General features: G+C 42.6%; 1 protein-coding gene across 4 annotated transcripts in view; it reads left to right on the forward strand.

The window, feature by feature from the left end:
- Positions 1 to 18,111, forward strand: part of EXD3 (exonuclease 3'-5' domain containing 3) — a 1,916,540-nt gene that overhangs the window by 784,609 nt on the left and 1,113,820 nt on the right. For all 4 annotated transcript variants that reach the window (XM_069241413.1, XM_069241412.1, XM_069241414.1 and 1 more), the window contains one exon: positions 15,906 to 15,979. In XM_069241413.1, coding sequence (XP_069097514.1) covers positions 15,906 to 15,979 — 74 coding nt within the window. The remainder of the gene's footprint in view (positions 1 to 15,905; positions 15,980 to 18,111) is intronic.

Raw genomic sequence — 18,111 nt, forward strand, 5'->3', positions numbered from 1 at the left:
GGCTGAGGTGTTGATATGTGTCTTGAAATACGGCGTTCATTTCTTCATCTGTAAGTGGATGTACTTCTTTACATTGCCTAACATATCTGAAATGTTGTCATTACTAAATGGAGCAAAATGTTTCTCCTCCTCCAGGTTGTTTTTTAAATTAATCTTGGATAGCCTCCATTAAAATGTGGAAAAAGGAAATATGTTTTTGCACACTATGCACATGTCTATCGCACTTCTCGAAGTGCAGAACGTAAAACATCTTTATCATTGCACTGTTTAGGCCCAGAAGGTCAGGAAATGTTTGAACACCTACCTGATTTAGCAGTGGAAGAAGCTCATGACCTAAATGAGTATGAAATATGTCTTAAAAAGCTGTATTTACATTTTGTACCTGTTGTGTAGCCATTTTAGTTATAGCTCCGTGCACGTTATTTTAGCACACTAGGCCTGCCGCTGTGCACCTTAACCTAGATATATTTTATCCAGCTTTGTTTATTATTTTAACAATAGCCACATTTGCGGTCTTGTTTTATTTCTTTCTATCTAGCTGTTCTTTGCTTAGGCCAGCACTGTGTTCTTAAAACAAGCACTCTGTGCTTCTCTCAATGCTACAGTAAGATAGGTTGTTGGTGAACGTGGTAACGTTTTGTCCCTGGCATTCATAGAAACATACACATCCTTAGGTAGGGACATTTTCTCCGAACATCAGCTGTTTTATTGTAAAAACACGTCCCTGTCCCATACATGTTAGAGGGAGATTCCAGCCAGATGACCACGACTGTATGCTGATTGCTGAATGCTTCACTACAGCTGTTTATGCAGACTTCAGACCTTTGCTCAGGTATGGGGGATGATGTCTTCCCAGGGGAACCTGAAGGGCAGAACTAGAGTTTAACATTCCGTGCTCTAATATAGCCAAGGTAGGAATTAGTCTATTGAGTCTAGTGACAATATGGTAGCATTATTTTTATGCCTTACTCTTCTTGTCACAATTTTAATCCTGTCAAGCTTTATCGTCCTGGTTATTGCAGTACATGCTTCATTATCTAAGATGCAGTTGCTTCATTAAAACCTTATTGAAACCTATACTGCCTCTGTATATGTGAGACTAATGTAACTGCGAGAAATGGATGAGATCTGAGTGACCACGATTTCCCTAAGGAGTCAATTGTGTCATGCGCTCGGCTGCCCAATCATCCCTGCTCTTGGGTAGAGATGAGGCACTGCTAGTTAGCTGGAGCAAAAACCCCAGATTGAGGTGAGAGGTGTCACCTGTAGTGGGTTAAACTCAGTCTCCCACACCGCAGGCGATTCTGCCGCTCAAATCCAGTAGTCTCATTAGAATAATGTGAGCCTACGTGACATACCAAGGTGTCATCTGTATTGGAAGGATACCATTTTGGAAAACATATGCAGAGAGTTAGTAAAATAGTGGGGAATTACATTTCGGAAGTGAGAAAATTGGTGTCATCATGCAAATTTGTAGGAAATTGTGAAGAACGTGTGAGAGAGCAGTTCATGTTGAGCTGCATCTTACAGAAAGCCAAAGAATTCTGTTGGCAGAAAGATAATCTGTCCCTTACTGAGGTGCTCACTATTGCCAAGACCTGGGAACATAGTTTACCATGTGTAGATGAGTTAAAAAGGTGAAACCAATAATGGTTTTGAAGGTGGAATGCACATTGTGCAAACATTTTAAAGGTTAGAGACCATGAGACTCAACAGTAGAAGGGATGGAACATGGTAATGTTAAAAACAGTAAGAAGTTCCAAGGCATATGTTATAGGTGTGGGGAGCATAGCCATGTGACTAGCAGTAGTAAGGACTGTGGACAAAAAGGCACGTCTTACTGTTGCCAGAGCGTCAGTGTAAAAAAGAAATCCAAGAAATAACGTGTCAGGAAGAGAATGATGAAGAGAAAATAATGTTTCAAGTCATGGTGCTGGGTGACAGTGGGCCATTTAGAACAGTTCAGATAGAGAAAGTGTTGGTATGCATGTGATTTGATTCAGGTGCTAAGATGACCCTGATTCCTCAAGAGGTATATGTAAAAGAATTGAAACGCAATGTTAGCCTTTACAAGCCTGACATCCGTCCTAAGAGATATGGAGGGGAACCAATTAATTTGTTGTGATGGGATACTTTATGGAATGCATCAACTTTAAAGATAGGTATACGGTGGGGAAAATTTATATCCATCTATGGGGTGATTCACTCATCTGTTGATTTCATCTAAGAGAATTGATCATTTTCCTGGATTCCAGTGAATATCCTGTTGTAAGACCATCCGGATTGAGCATGATTATGTGAGTAGAAATGCAGAGCAAAGAAATCAAACGTGTCAAATAAACTTAGGCAGACTGGAGTACGAGAAAGAATTTGTGATGTGGTTGGAGATAGGCTGAGTTGCCTAAAGGGATACGTCCATAAGTTAAATATAAAGAGGGGGTTTTGTACCAGTGGTGAGTAAGGTGAGGGGTGTGCCCATCATGGTGAAAGAGCATGCGCAGGAAGAGTTGAAGAAATTAAAAGAAAATTGAATCACAGAGGAAGTTGAAGCCACAGAGTGGCTTGCACCTGTAGTCATGGCACATAAAGCAAATGGGGAAGGTAAGGTTATGAGTCGATCTAAGGGAACGCAATGTGTGTTGTGGTAGGCTGTTACCCATTGCCTAAAATATTTGAAATGTTATTACTAAAAGGGACAAAATGTTTCTCGTTTATTGATCTCACCTCTGTGTACCACCAGGTGGAGCTAAATACTGATTTGTAAGACTTAACAGCGTTTATTATGCCATTTGGAACTTTCAAGTTTATCAGGGTGCAGTTTGGGCTAGTTTCATAGGATGATGGAAAATACTGTGAAAAGTGTGCTTGGTGTGAAGATTTACCACAGTGATATCTTCATTTTAAGGTGTGATGTTGAAGAGCATAATCAACGTTTAACAGAGGTTTTAGAAAGGTTGAGAGAGAATGAGTTAACAGTAAAGGCTAGAAAATGTCAATTTAATCTCACCTAGATTGACTACCAGGGACACAATCATACCCCCTGGAATAGAACCAAGGAGTGAGTTGGTTGGCACCATAAACAACATAACTATACCGGTGTGTAAAGATGAAGTGATAACATTCTTATTAATATCAGAATACAACAGCAGATTTGCAGAGAAAACACAAAACAAGAGAATATTGTTACAATTCTGAATGTGAGAGGGGGTTCAATCTGGTGAAAGGGTGTTTATCTGAAGCATCTTCATTACATAGTTTTGAACATGGTCAAGACGCGATAATCATATTGGATGGAAGTTTAAAGTGCTTGGGGACTGACCTTCTACAACAGCAAGATGGTGTGGAACTTACCTTTTTATTTATTTCCCGTAGCTTGAATCGGGCAGAACTAAACGATTTGGTAGTTGGAAAGGAGGCTCTAGCTGTTGATTAGGCAGTATGCAGGTGGGGGAATTTGTTTGGGGGGTGATTTCACAATCAAAATGGATTATGGACTACTCAGACATCTTTGAAAGGATAAAAAAGTAGGTAGTATCATTGCAGGAGTTCCGTTTTTTGTTTGGAGTACGTAGCAGGTGTAAAAAATGTTCACACCTGTTGGAAAGGAATGTGGCAGACGAGTTGGAAGGTGATGGGGTGAAAGTGATGAATACTTGGTATGTCTGCTCAGGGACAGTGTTATAAAAGAGGAAGAGGAGAGGTGTTTTGGAACTAGGCAAGGGTGTAGAGTTGCAGTTGGTGATCAGTTGTATTAAGGAGGAATGAAGGGACATTCAAAGTTGAATGATTCTTAAAGGCATTTTGGAAAGTGAGGCGTGAACTTGCGTATCAAGATGGATTGTTACTACAAGGAAGAAGACTGATTCCTCCAGTGGCAGTGAGAGGTCATCTCATAACATATGCGCATGACAGTCATCCTGGTATTTCCAAAATGAAAGCGATATTTAGATGTATTGGGGTCCCAGGCTGGACATTAAAGCTGGAAGGGTTTTGAGGGAACATAAGGAATGTTTGAAATGTGATAAAATGCTCAAGTGTATGGTGCAGCCTATGGTACTAAGGAAATTGGCCAAGGAACCTTGCAAGGAGGTTGTGGTAAGTATTTCAGGTCTCATTAGAGTGTCAAGTGTGGACAGGTATGTCACTGTGTTAATCAGTATATATTCGAGATGGCCTGAGTAGGAAGTGACTAACACTATTGAGACAAAACTTGTGGTTGGATTTCTTGAACGCATTTTTGAGCAAGAAGTCTTCCACACTTTTGTCTGACAGTGGAGTTCAATATGTGTCCAAAGAAATTGAAAGGTTTCTTGATGATCGAGACGTCAAGCACAAAAGAACGATGTTTTATCACCTAGAGGCTACCAGCATGGTAGAAAAGTTTAACTGTGCCTTGAAGCAACCCATTCATAAAGCAGCGTTGAGTCGGTTGTGTTGGAAGACACAACTTTTTAATATTATTAAGAATGATCGCTTTGCTCCAAGAAAAACCCCTTTCAAGTTGTTTCGAAAAAGTAAAGCGTGCGCATTGGTTTGTCCATCTTGGATGCATGATAAAATTAAGGGTGGAGTGAGTGTGGAACATAGTAGACAGGAGAATGCGATGGTGGGATTGAAGAATATGCTTGCAAGTAAAGAGAAGTTTGATTTACATAAAGCTGAATAGAAGACAGTTGTACAAATAGGTGACATGGTAAGAATACGATACCCTCAGACAGGGTCATCAACTCTGTGTTCCACTTTTTTGCCTCCTATGTAGGTAATCAAAGTTTTCAAAAATGCTGTCAGAACGGAAGTCGATAGAGTATGGAATCTCAGTAGGGTAGAAAAAGCATCGGGGCATGACAGTGAATGAGGATGACAATGTTGGATTGGGTGAGAAAATAGTTAATGGGGCTGATGGAGTGTGTGTGAGGAAAAGAGAAGGATGTTGTATGAAACCTGGTTATTTGAAGGGCGATGGTTGATTCTTTGCTCTTTTGGGTATTTGAAATCCCCTTCGGCTAGTACCAGTACACACTAAGCAAATCTTATTTACCTATGTGATGCCTTTGTGTATGTGAAAAAAGCATATTCAACTTTACGTGTATATATTGGTATGTTGTTTACCTATGTGATGTTTGTGTATATGAACAAGGTACATTCAACTTTACATGTGTACAACAATATGTATGTTATTACCCATGAAAAGTTGGAAATAGTTTTGTCTAGTCCTTATCATATTTGTTATTATTGAGTGGGAGATGTGTGGTATCGTCCTTACATAATGTTAGAGTGGAATCATCTTTACATAAGCTTCTTTAGGTTCTTAGAACTATGGTTATGTGACATTCAATTTTAGAGAATGTTGCCTTTTGAATTGTGAGGGGGGTTGGAAAAGACGTCCCCTGAGGTATGGAGGCTGAGGTTTTTCTACATGTCTTGAAACAAAGTGTTCATCTCTTCATATGCGAGGTGATGTACTTCTTTACCCCCTATCATAGTAGAAAGGGCCCCGTCAATAAAATTGACCAAAAAGGTGACTTTTTGCCATCTTTTTATCCATATCGGTGCATTTTCACTATATTGCATTGGGTATACATCAGTGCTTTATTTGTAAATAAAAACGTGCCGGTGCCCAAAGCCCTACTCTTAAACATGCGGCTGCTGCAATTAAATGTGGGAACAGGGAATACTGAGGCGGCGTAATCCTGAAGCCATCTCGGACCTCTTCAAATCATTTAAAGCCCCTCCCTGCCCCTTCAGCTCACTCTTGCAGCTTTCTGCTTTCTCCCTTTGTGACGTTTTTTCGTGTTTCCCTTCCTCTGTCTTTCCGATATGTGTCTTTTGCTCACAGCAAATGCTTGAGGCAGAAGAATAAGCACCGGCCCTCAAAAATAAGTGCCGTTGCTCAGCACCGGAAACAACAAGCTCAAATTAAGCACTGGTATACATGCATTGGGCTCAGGACATTGGGGGATGTTCATGATTTATAGTTTGAGCTCTTCTTTTTCTGTAAATATTAATTGCTGTCCCCTCAGTGTTGTTCTCCTTGCAGTACACTCCTTGTGACAACTGGTTAACAGGACCACTTTTCCATATTTTAAGGAGCACTTCTATCAGGTTAATTGAGGTGTAATTTAGGAGAGTGTCTACCACTCTTTTTCAAGTGTTTGTGAATCATGAGTGAGTTCATAACAAGCGGGAATTCACCAGTTTTACGTATGATTTTTTTATTTCAACCCTGGGAATATCCACTGCTGGTAGTTAAGATTAAAACTATCACTGGAAACTTGGTGTGTAAGTTAGTGGATGATGCATGCTTAGATTGCTTGCAAGCCAGTTTTACTGTGAACTGGGAGTTAATAATGTATGAAGTCTTGAAAGGCACGAGGCACAAATATGCCTCTTAAAATGATTGGTGTTTCGGGCCCATAGACTGTTAGTGCACAGGTTACAGTTATGCAGTATTATTTTAATATCATGTTCATATTTGCCTGGCTCATCTACATGTTGATAAATAGAAGGGCATTTTTACTAAGCTTTGCATCCTTCTCAAAGGAAGAATAAAGTCTGCTGTTGTGAAACGTACTGTTAATTTACCACTGTAGCTCTTTAGCTGGCATATTGTTATTGGTAAAGGTGTTAAAATCTAATACAGTGGTTTTGACGTGCCAGCTATGCCTAGTGCCAGTACTGTTTGATGCTCAATGGGGTTTATCTCCCATCAATCTGGACTGGGTAGTTCCTGCAGCTAATACTAGTTCACTGCATACTTTTTAACTTTCTTCAACCGAGCCATGAAAGCTTTGACTCTTACCCTGTGCCTTCCAACTCAAGGTTAGATATCATCACACCACCTCTGGTGTTTGTGAGCCATTTGCTGCTTGTGGTGCCCAATGTGATTGGCCAGTATTGCCTTGCCCTGTAACAGCCCTGGACCAGGCTCTGATATTAGTAAAATGGGAAGGAGCATAGAATTGCTCCCCACTTTCACCCCATTAAAGGCCCCATACTTCAGTTTTGCTGTCCTCTTTGTTCAGAAAATGCCCACTTTACTACTGCTCTCCCAAAATACTCAGCCAGTCCAATGTGCTTGGAGAGAATCCTCAAGTTTAGACAAATGTTTACATGTCAGAGGAATCTCGTAACTGTAAAAGGATGAAAGCTAGCTCATAGACACAGTCTCCCATTACACCCTGATAAGAAGACTCCACGAAGCAGGCATCAGAGACAAGGTCCTCGACTGGATCCAATCCTTCCTCTCCGTCAGAACTCAACGAGTGAGACTCGCCCCCTTCATCGCAGATCCCACACCCACCACCTACGGAGTGCTCCAGGGATCCTCCCTCAGCTCCACGTTGTTTAACGTCTACATGGCCCCACTAGCCACCTTCGTCAGAAGCTACGGAAAAAACATCATCTCCTACGCCAAAGACACCCAACTCATCCTCTCCCTCTCCAACAAACCCGACAAAGCCAGACACAACTTCCACGAAGGCATGGAAGCAGTTGCCAACTGGATGAGAAACTGCTACCTTCAACTCAACGCAAGACAGAAGTACTGATCATGGGCCCTCAACCCAACAGGTAGAACGACTCCTGGTGGCAACCCACCCTCAGAAACACGCCCACCCCCTCCAGCCAAGTCCGCAACCTTGGAATCACCCTGGACTCAGACCTCAGCATGAACCATCAGATCAACTCAAATCCCCACCTGCTTCTGCACCCTCTGCCTCCTACGCAAGTCCTTCAAGTGGATCCCCCTCGAACATAGAAAGACCGTCACACACACCCTAATCACCAGCAGACTGGACTACGGCAACGCACTCTACGCCGGAATCAACCAGAAACTCACCCGCAAACTAAAAGACATCCAGAACAACGCCGCCAGACTGGTCCTTGACCTACCTTGTGACTGCCACATCTCGCAACACCTGCGTACACTGCACTGGCTCCCCATAGAGAAAAGAATCACTTTCAAGATCCTCACCCATGCACACGAAGCCCTCCCAACAGCGTGCCAGCCTACCTGAACCAGCGACTCAACTTCCATGTACCCCACAGGGCCCTACGCTCAGCCCAGCTCTCTCTCGCAGAAGTACACCGCATCAGGAAAACCAGAACAGGAGGACACTCCTTCTCCTACCTCGCAGCGATTGCCTGGAACGCCCTTCGTCTTCACATCAGACAAACCACCTCCCTCCTCAGCTTCACTAAGGAACTGAAGACTTTTTTAAGAACCACCTCACTGGTAAACGCTACACTCCGCCCCCCTCCTGCCTTGAGACCCTAACGGGTGAGTAGTTGCGCTTTACAAACACTGATTGATTGATTGAGGTCAATCTTTGTAGCTTGTTGCTCAGAGTAGGGGTGTGAAGAAGCTGGGCTTTTTCATCATTGTCACAGTGGTAAGGGGTTTCTGATCATGGAGGTTAGACATGTGACAAAAGAGACAAGCATAGATGGCAGGCTCTAGAACATGGGTGACAACAGTCCAAGCACTGTAAACAGCTTGACAGTCAAGTTCTTAGAGGCCGGGCTCTGATATTCATGAGACCAGAAAAGGAGCTCAGAGGTCCAACTTTGTAAGAACTGTGATGGGACAGAGAAGCAAATAGGCGATGTAGGAAAGGGCCCCTTTTGGAATGGTTATCTCCACGCCGCCCCCCCACCCCCAACAAACAAACACACTTTTTGCCTGGTATCGATGCTAACTTGACTGTGTGTGTGCTGGGATCCTTCTAACCAGGCCACAGCACCATTGTTCTTTCCTTAAACTGTACCATTGTTCCCTAATTGGCACACCTCTGGCACACAGCTAAGTCACTTGTGAAAGGTACCAGTGGTACCGAGGGCTCTGTGACCAGGAAGGGTCCCTAAGGCTGCAGCATGTATTGTGTCACCCCAAGGGACCCCTCACCAAACACATGCCCACTGCCATTGCAGCTTGTATGTGTTGGTGGGGAGAAAAAGGCAAAGTTGACATGGCATCCCTCACAGGGTGCCATGCCCACAACCACTGCCTGTGGCATAGGTAAGTCACCTCACTAGCAGGCCTTACAGTCCTAAGTCAGGGTGCGCTATACCACAGGTGAGGGCATAGCTGCATGAGCAATATGTCCCTGCAGTGCCTACGTCCATTCTTCAACATTGTAAGTGCAGTGTGGCTATATTGAGTACATGGACTGGGAGTTTCATTACAAACTCCACAGCTCCAGGATGGCTTCACTGAAGACTGGGAAGTTTGTTATGAAACATCTCAGCACAATAAACCTGCACTGATGCCAGTGTTGGATTTATTGTAAAATACACACAGAGGGCATCTTAGAGATGCCCCCTGTATTTTTTCCAACCCTTTAGTGCAGGACTGACCAGTCTGTGCCAGCCTGCCACTAACAGACAAGCTTCTGACCCCATGGGATGAGAGCCTTTGTGCAGCCTGCTCTGGGTGGAGGTGCTTTACACCTCCCCACTGCAGGAACTGTAACACTTGGCGGTGAGCCTCAAAAGCTCAGGCCTCCTGTCACAGTGCCCCAGGGCACTCCAGCTAGGGGAGATGCCTCCCTCCCTCCCCATCTTCCCCCCATACCAAGCCCCACTTTTGGTGACGGGTCCGGCGGGAAAATTAGGTAAAACAGGAGGAGTGACCATTGCAGCTAGGACCACCCCTCAGGTGTCCAAAGCTGAAGTGACCCCCAGGGACCAGTAAGGTTAGGAATGCGCACCCTCCCCAAAGGGAGTGGGCACAGGAAGGGTGTAGCCGCGCCCAGGGACAGTAGCCATTCGCTACTGCCCTCTGACCCCTGTAACGCCTCTAAATCTAGTATTTAGGGGCTCCCCTGAATCTTACTTACCAGATTCCTGGTGACGTCAAGAAGAAAGGATGACTACTAAGCCGACATCAGCAGAGAAGACTCCCGATGACAACTGACTTCGCCCCAGCCCTACTGGCCCATCTGCAACTTCAAATACTCCTGTTCCAAAAAGGTGATGCATCCTGCAGGACCAGCGAGCTCTACAAACCCCCAGAGAACTGCCTGCCCAGCAGAGGTTCAAGAACTCCGGAGGACAGCAGCCCTGTCCAGAAGAAATCTCTAAAAGGACTCCAGAACCTCCCTGGATCCGTGAGCCCTGTCCACTCTACACTTGACGCCCATAGCTCGAGTCCAGGTGGCCCACCAGCCCAGAGAATGAGCCCAGGCGGTTCTGACCTCACACCTACCCTGGGTTGACTGCTCCTGGGCAACACAACGACATCTGCAGCCTGAATCCGGAGGACCCACCTATTTGCAACCGGATCCAACGAGGATTCCCGATGCCCAAGGGAGACCCCTGCACCTGCAGCCCCCTGGCATTGGGGAACCAGATTGATGGTCCAGCAACGTCCGGTGGGGGCCTCTCCTGCCTGTCTAGCCTTTAGTTTCCTGTAACCTACCCCCTGGGCCCAGCCTGTGCATCTTTTCTGACCCCGGGGTCCCTCCATTGAAAAGCATTGGGTGCCCAGCTCTGTGTTTGCACCCTGTACCCTGCCACCCCTGTGCTGCTGAGGGTGTGTGTGTTGGTGTGATCCTGTGGCCGCCCCCCGGTGCTGACCTAAACTCCCTCCTTCCCTCCCCCCCGAACCCCCCCCCCCCAGCCTGTATCCTGAGACCACGGGTACTTACCTGCAATCTCTCTTCTACCACGTCGTCCCTCACCCCCAGTCGTCATAGGATTCCATTGTAAGCCCAGCACCAACTTTGACCTCTACACCCAGCTGGCCCCTTGTTGCCTGGTGGTGCGTTTTTGGGGTCAGCCTAAACTTGGACCTGTGGACATCCTAGCCCCTGAAGACTGGAATCGTTAGTCGTGTACTTACATGTTATCTGTGGTAACACTTTTGCCCCCCAGGACTCTATTTACTCCTAGGAAAACTTGCACTGTCAACTTTTGAAATAGAAAAGCGTTACTTATTAGTAAACTACTTTATTTGCAAAAACCAAACAAAGTACATTTGATACATGTGCTTGATGATTATTGACAACTGTACTTACCTGCAACAAAGTTCTTCTGGTTCTAGTAATAAAGTAAAAAAAATATATATTTTATCTATATTTTTTAAAAAAATTGGCCTGGAGTTAGTCACTGAGTGTGTGCCTCATTTCTTGACTGTGTGTGTATAACAAATGTTTTGCCCTATCCTCTGATAAGCCTAACTGCTCGACCACTCTACCACAAAAGAGAGCATTAGTATTATCTACTTTAGCCTCTGTTAAGCCTCTGGGGAACTCCTTGACTCTGTGAACACTATACCTCATTTTGGTATAGCATATACAGAGACAGCTTCCTACAGGTGAGACTATTTGTGAAAGAGGAGAGAAGAAACTAAAAAACTAGCAGTGAAGTATTCGATTGGACCCTGGCAGGGCACTGGCTTTTTAATCGATAAGAGTTGAGAGGAGCATAGAAACCAGGCTCTGTTAAAACTGACAGTGGAGCGCATCATAGAGGTCTGACTGTGAGACCTCAGACTGGAGGAAAGACCTGAAGCCCTAGCTCTGGGAAACCAGAGAGGAGCACAGAGGCCCAGCAGTTGTTGAAGCTGTTGTCTAAGCAGATTGGATATTGTGCAGCCAGAAGTCTTTCAGGTCGAACTAGTCTTCTTTTGTGCTCTGCCTTGGCCTGTCACCGGAGAAAATGCTTAGTGCAGTTTGTCCAGCTTATTTTAATGAGACCTTTGTGAAATCACGGGAAGCAACATCACATATACTTTGGTCTTGATGAAAATCACAGAAAGACAAAGTTTAGAACTTGAAGATAAAAATCTCAAAAGAATGCACAAATGTTAGGGGTAGGCCACACAATTTATTGTAAATAGTGAACTAGCAATCTCTTTGGTGACACTTACATGGTGATCTAATATCCGCGAGTAAAATTACAGTTGCTTGTTGGTTCCTTACGGAGAAGTTGATCCAAAAAAGTACATGGTAACTTTCCTTTAATGAGGAAATAAATACATATATTAAGGTATGATAGCTCTGCTGAGTGTCGTGATCTTCTGGCTATGCTGAGCCGGTGAAGCTGTAGGGTACTGTTACCATCAGATAAAGATTAAGAAAGCTGCCAGAGTAGCAGTGGAGTGACTGACCTGTGACACCAGAAACGATTTATCTGCATTTCATAGTCTGCAGAAGATGGTATCCTTGCCTAGCAAATGGCCCTTCATGTGTAATAATAGTCTGAAATTTGCCAGCGCTATTGCTCGCTGCCTTCTGAGGAATGATTGGTTTTACAATTCTCAGGTTGAATGTAATGCAATGCACAAATAAAGCTAGAATGATCACATTGCTCCAGGTCACTGCAAGTTGATCCAATTCTTAGATTTTCGTTCATGGCCCATCTTTCAGTTGTTAATGCATAACATTGAATGTTGTGCTCGTTGGAGGGGAAGGATTATACTTATTTCTGTGAAGGAATTATAGAAGTGTCACATAGTAGGGCCTAGGAGGTTGCCACAGGTAATTTTGGTTCTGATTGGAGAGCATGTGATCACATGCTGCTGTCTGTCATTAGGACAGTGCTGCAGTGAATGGTTAAAGGTTCCAGATCCTCCTTAGGCGGTACAGATAAGTGAAACATGAGCACCATAGCCAGCAGCTTCTATGTGATCTAGGAGGGGAAGCATAAAGGGTCAGCCTTTGTCTTCTATGGTAAGCATGCAATACCATTTCCGTGCCAGAGAGATGACTGTATGGCTTGGACTGTCACAACACACTTCAGAAAGTACTTTAATTCTACTGTAGTCATTTAATCCAGAAATTTGCATAGTCATACTACCACTCCTTTAAAGTTGTTCGCTAGAGAAGGGTGAGAAAAAATGTTCTTCAAAGGTATGGTACAAAAAAGTACAGAGACGTATTATATTTAACAATATGGTTAAGTCCAGTTGACTATTTGCCAGTCCTTAGTTACAGAGGGGTGTGTGGGCTAAGTTAGGAATTGGCATAGTCAAAAGATTAGAAACCAGTCTTTGGCCTGGATGTCAGTTAAAGGCATCAGTGTGTATGTGTAATTATTGGTTGTAGCTCATTCTGCATTAGGTGAGGCAGGGGACGGAAGTATGATGATGAGATGTTTGAGCTGGAGTAAAATATTCTGTTGGGCTTCTTTCTCCCTATAGAGCATTGTTAGGGTGAAGAATATGATTTGGAAAGAGGGTGTACAGGTCTTGCACAAGTGTGCTTGAGAAAAGTCTTAAGCTCCAGATTGTTTGTGTGACTTGTTGATAGCCTTGGACTTTTTGCATCAGAACATTTTTGTGCTGGATATCATTTTTCACTGTACATTGTTATGGCTTGCTGAGGCATAAGGAGGTCCTGTTACAGTATATGGTGTCTACGTATCAGCAGCTTTGTTTATGTCTCCAACGTAATTTTAACAAGCTGCATAATTGACCTGGGTTTATCTTTTGGTTAAGGTGAAGATAGGTGCCTAGTACTATTTGTGGTCATTTTCAGACGAGATTTAAAGTTGAAGAAAAGTTTGGATGTTGAGTCCCGATGTAAACCGTGACGATCAATTTGACATGGATTATATTTGCTCTGATAGCATAGGGGCTTGCATATTTTCTAGAAATACTCTGTAGCTGTGTGGTGGGAGTTCATTGAGGGGGTAAAGGTTGATTTTATTGATTGATGATTGTAAAGAGATAAATTAGGTTTTCAACATTTATGGTAATACTACTGCAGATAGAGGTATGCACAGCATGAGAGGCGGGTGGACATAAACGAATAGGAAGTAATAGGAGTTACATAGAGCCTTTTGAAAAGTTACCTCACACCTTTACCCACCAACCACTGAATCACAATTTTCATTTAATCATTGGTTTGCCAACTGCAGCGAGGGTAGAGCTCACTCTTTAATAACAATCAGTCACTGAAAAGGATAATACTTGGTTTATTCATATGGTTACTGGTTGGCTCTCTGCAACTAATAAACACAATGGTTTCCTTCCTACAACTTCACACTAAAACACGAAACAATTCAAAGTTTTAATGACGCCCACGGGAATCAATCAAGCACTTGAGTACAACTTTAAATAGAAATAAAACCGAAGTGTAAAGCAAAATTAGAAATACAAAAAAAAGTAAAACATGGAATGGATTTCGATGTGAAATGTCACTAACTTAATGATAACAACAGAAGGTAAAACAATTATAACACGTTTCTACTACAAATTACTGGCTGTAACATGTCTAAAGGCAAGATTCTATTCTGTACACAAAAATGATTATACTTTATCAGTTTTCGTTCTCAAGCCTAGTGTATTTCTAATTGTGACGAACATCTCTTCTGAGCATATCCTATAATATTATTTCTCACAATACATGATATAAATCCTGCCAGAGGACTCCTAGGATAACGTGACTTTGGGCCAGATGTACAAAGCTGTTTGTCCCAAATGCTTCACTTCAGAGTTTGCAACTGAATAACTGCTTTCAGAAATGCACCATTCTTCTTTTAGGAATCTGTAGCATTTTACTGACTCCAAAAATGGGTTTCGAGATGGCCATGGAATTGCTGTTTGATAGAGGTGTGTTGTAGGTGTCCTTTCCAAATAGAGATTTGTATCCATATGTGCCATGTGGTTTAGGACCAAACTATGCAAGGTTGAAGTGTCGAAGGAGCAAGATCAGGAGCTCCATATAGATACTGAAGAGAATTGGGGAAGGTAGTCTGTGCTCTTTTGGTTCTAAATGCTATAACGTTTACCCAAACTCTGCATAGTGCCCATTTTCTTTAATATTGCAAAAATAGTGCACAAACATATACATTCATTGGATAAAAAGAGAAATAACGGTCCAAAACTGGAGTGATTTTCTTTGTCCTCTGTGCTATCTCACCTGAATGTCATTGTTTAAATCTGCACCTATCATAGTATCTATTCTTTGTTAAGTATCTCGATTCAATGTAAGTTGCTTAGGAATCCCCTATGTAATTTTCTTTGGTATTTGGGAATCACTACATTACCCATTAATCAGTTTCATCCTGTTCAAGTTGGCCTTCACACTATTTGTATCTGTGATAAAGTTCTTGAAAGCAGATAATCATGTCATAAATTCAACATGGCTGCCTCGTGCTTGTTCTCCTTCGTAGTTGGCTTCTAGGGAAGAACAACTTAAAATTATGGGATCTCATCACCTGCTGGGAAAGCCATACATCAAAATCATTTAACAAAAAGTTTAAAAAATAATGTAATACCTTTAGCAGGCAATTAACATTTTAATATTTCGATATAAGAATGTGCCAGGCAAGTTTAAACTTCAAATGTTGCCCATATAATTTCAGTGCATTCCAGTGTGCCGAGGTAAATATCTGTTATGAAATGTTAACACAAATATACTTGGGACTCACACAGTAAAGTGCTTTACCCTTTGAAGTGTTGGTGTGGAGAGTGCCAGGAAAATCTACCATCAATCTCCATGACTATCCTCTTACAATTTTCAGTTACATCCCTGTTTGTTTCCACTAAGTAGGCATAGAAGATTAAAGTAGTCATATATATCGTGACGATTGTATTGATTGTCTTCTAGCTGAAAGAAAAGATTTTGATTATTCGTAAGTTTTTAGGTCGAAGGATAGACCTGCTGATCATGTTTATGCATCCGGGAGTTGTGAATGTGGCATAGCTCTGTAGCAACAGACAGCTTTACAGAAGCACTACATATTGTGTCTTCGCCTTCCTTGAAGATGGGTGGTTACAGCAGGGTTTATGAGACTATCTAATATTGAGCAGCTCTGCACCCAAAGTGAGAATCAGATTCCTTCTGCATGGGTTGGGTTGGTGATCAGCAACAGTTACAGTTCATCAAAGAGGCTTTATACATATCTTCCTCTTTCTTTTGTATTGACCATGCTAAAATCTTACCATACATCTTTTTCAGCCCTCTGTCCGAATGTGGTAAACCTGCGACATATTGGAACCCTGAAGTACTTATTCTACAAGAGGTTTGTGGAGGTACGGCCAATTTGTTTCTTTGGTATGTTATGTAGGCTGATTTGCAAAGTTTATTGTGGTTGTTTGCAATCATGTTCTTAAAGCACACTGTAAATATCATTAATCTTGAGAAAAACTCCAGCAATGTCACTGGTCTACAGCTGGAGCAATTTGCTGGATCTAAACGAGTTGTTGTAAATATGGGGCTCTTGCATAGCCTTGTGTTGTAAATTTGTCATCTAAAATATATTTGTCCTAAGAATGAATGACTGATTTCCTAAATATTCTAATGGACTTTTAAGAATGGATCTGATACTGATGATACAGTCACTGAGGATAACATTGAGTTCCAGGGGTTTGGGATCGCATCACTAGTTTCACATTTTGCAAGATCATTACTGAAGTAGTTAATTCCAAGTGAACGGCCATCTCTCTCTCTTTCTCTCTCATAATCTACCCCTCTAATTGAATGTGTAAGACGTCTCTATAAAATGGTATAAGTCGTTCTAAAACATATTTTTTTAATTTACATCTGTTTCGTAAATACTTCTTCCTTATTGGAATGCTGCTGCTGGGATACAGGTTAATTAAATGTCTCTACGGCCGCTTCGAAGGAGATATGCATTGGCATTGCAGATTTCGGTGATCTTTGGTTCCAGAATCCAAAAGCAATAATTGTAAAGCCAGCTGAAGCTTTTGTCCTTAGCAGCTCAGTCATACTCCTGTATTCAATGGTATTTTTTTCATATACACATTTTTGTTTAAAAAGACTCGTATATAATGTGTGTTGGAACTTTTTCAGGAGTCCCATGGCAATTGCAGTTTACTGTGCACAAATTGAAAGTGCCGGAGCCTTTTATCTTTGGTTTTCGAAATCTTAACCTTACTGTTGAGCACAAAAATGAGCACTAAGCACATACCTTTAGCCCTTGACCTTCATGGTAGTCAAATATTCCAAGTCTTACTCAGGGAGGTGGTGTGGGACCTGAGAATCAGACCCAAATAAAACTTCAAATGGAAATGTATAAGTTGATGTCGAGTGGGAGTTACTATTGTGTACTCAAGTAATATTTTGGAGGTTTCTGTGGGACAGTCTGGGCTAAAACCATAGGACTATCTCTATGGTTCCCAAGAGCAAAGGGGTGGAGGGGTTCACAGAGGTTCTAGAATTATTATCTGTGGTAAGTCTGACGTATCCCTGTCGGCACTTTCCCTACTTCTCACCACAAGTGTGCTGCCCCTTTAAATTGGTGGAGTACGTAGCCTTTAAGATTATGCGCTGCACCACAAGAAGTTGCTTTGCGTTTTCCCTTCCTGTTGCTCACTTAACTTGAGTCTTCTGCAGTCTGCTGTGGTGTCTTCGGATCTCAGACTCCTGCTGCTGCATCTTCAGTTTCCTTATTTCCTGTTGTCGCATTTTTTTCCATTGTAGCGTCAAGTTGTGTCGAGCTTCGTAACCATTCCTGCATCCCTGGATAGTCTTTAGCCCCACCTGAACGCCTTATGGGGGATCCTATGAAATTCGCCACCTTTAGGAAACCAATGGCAACTACACTTTGTGTAAGCCAGCCTGCTTTCCAAACGAACCATCAAAGGTAGCTTTTGTTTTGTCAGATTTAGGTGGCACAGCAGCCACTTGGTCCATTCCCTTAGTAGGGTAGGATGATCCTTTACTGTATAATTACAAAGCATTCAAAGCAGAAATAAACCAGTTATTCGATCATTACATGTTTATGAAATTAGTGAATACACAACTGCTTAACCTACGACAAGGTAGTAAGGACCTTTTGACATATATAACTATGTTTAATTGTTTGGTAGCCGAAGCAGGCAGGCCAGAAAACAGGAGAAGTTTCTTATTTTATAGGTGACTCTGAGGCGAGTTGAAAGGTAGTTGTAGTTGACCCTCCCGAAAACTGTAGTGAATTAATGGATCTTGTGGTAAAGCTAGATCCTCTCATTGAACAACGGCATGATAGAGGATGGTCTGACACTAGGTTTGTGCTATACAAGGAGAAAAAGTCTGATCCTGAAAAGATAGATGAACTCGGACCTATGCAGATGGGGAGTTTGAGAGGCCAGTTAAACGAGGAAGAGAGACAAAGGTGTAGGATATTACATTTCTGCTTTTGCTATGGTACTAAGGGACACTT

This window comes from Pleurodeles waltl, chromosome 6, assembly GCF_031143425.1.
Source record: "Pleurodeles waltl isolate 20211129_DDA chromosome 6, aPleWal1.hap1.20221129, whole genome shotgun sequence".
Lineage (NCBI taxonomy): Eukaryota > Metazoa > Chordata > Amphibia > Caudata > Salamandridae > Pleurodeles > Pleurodeles waltl.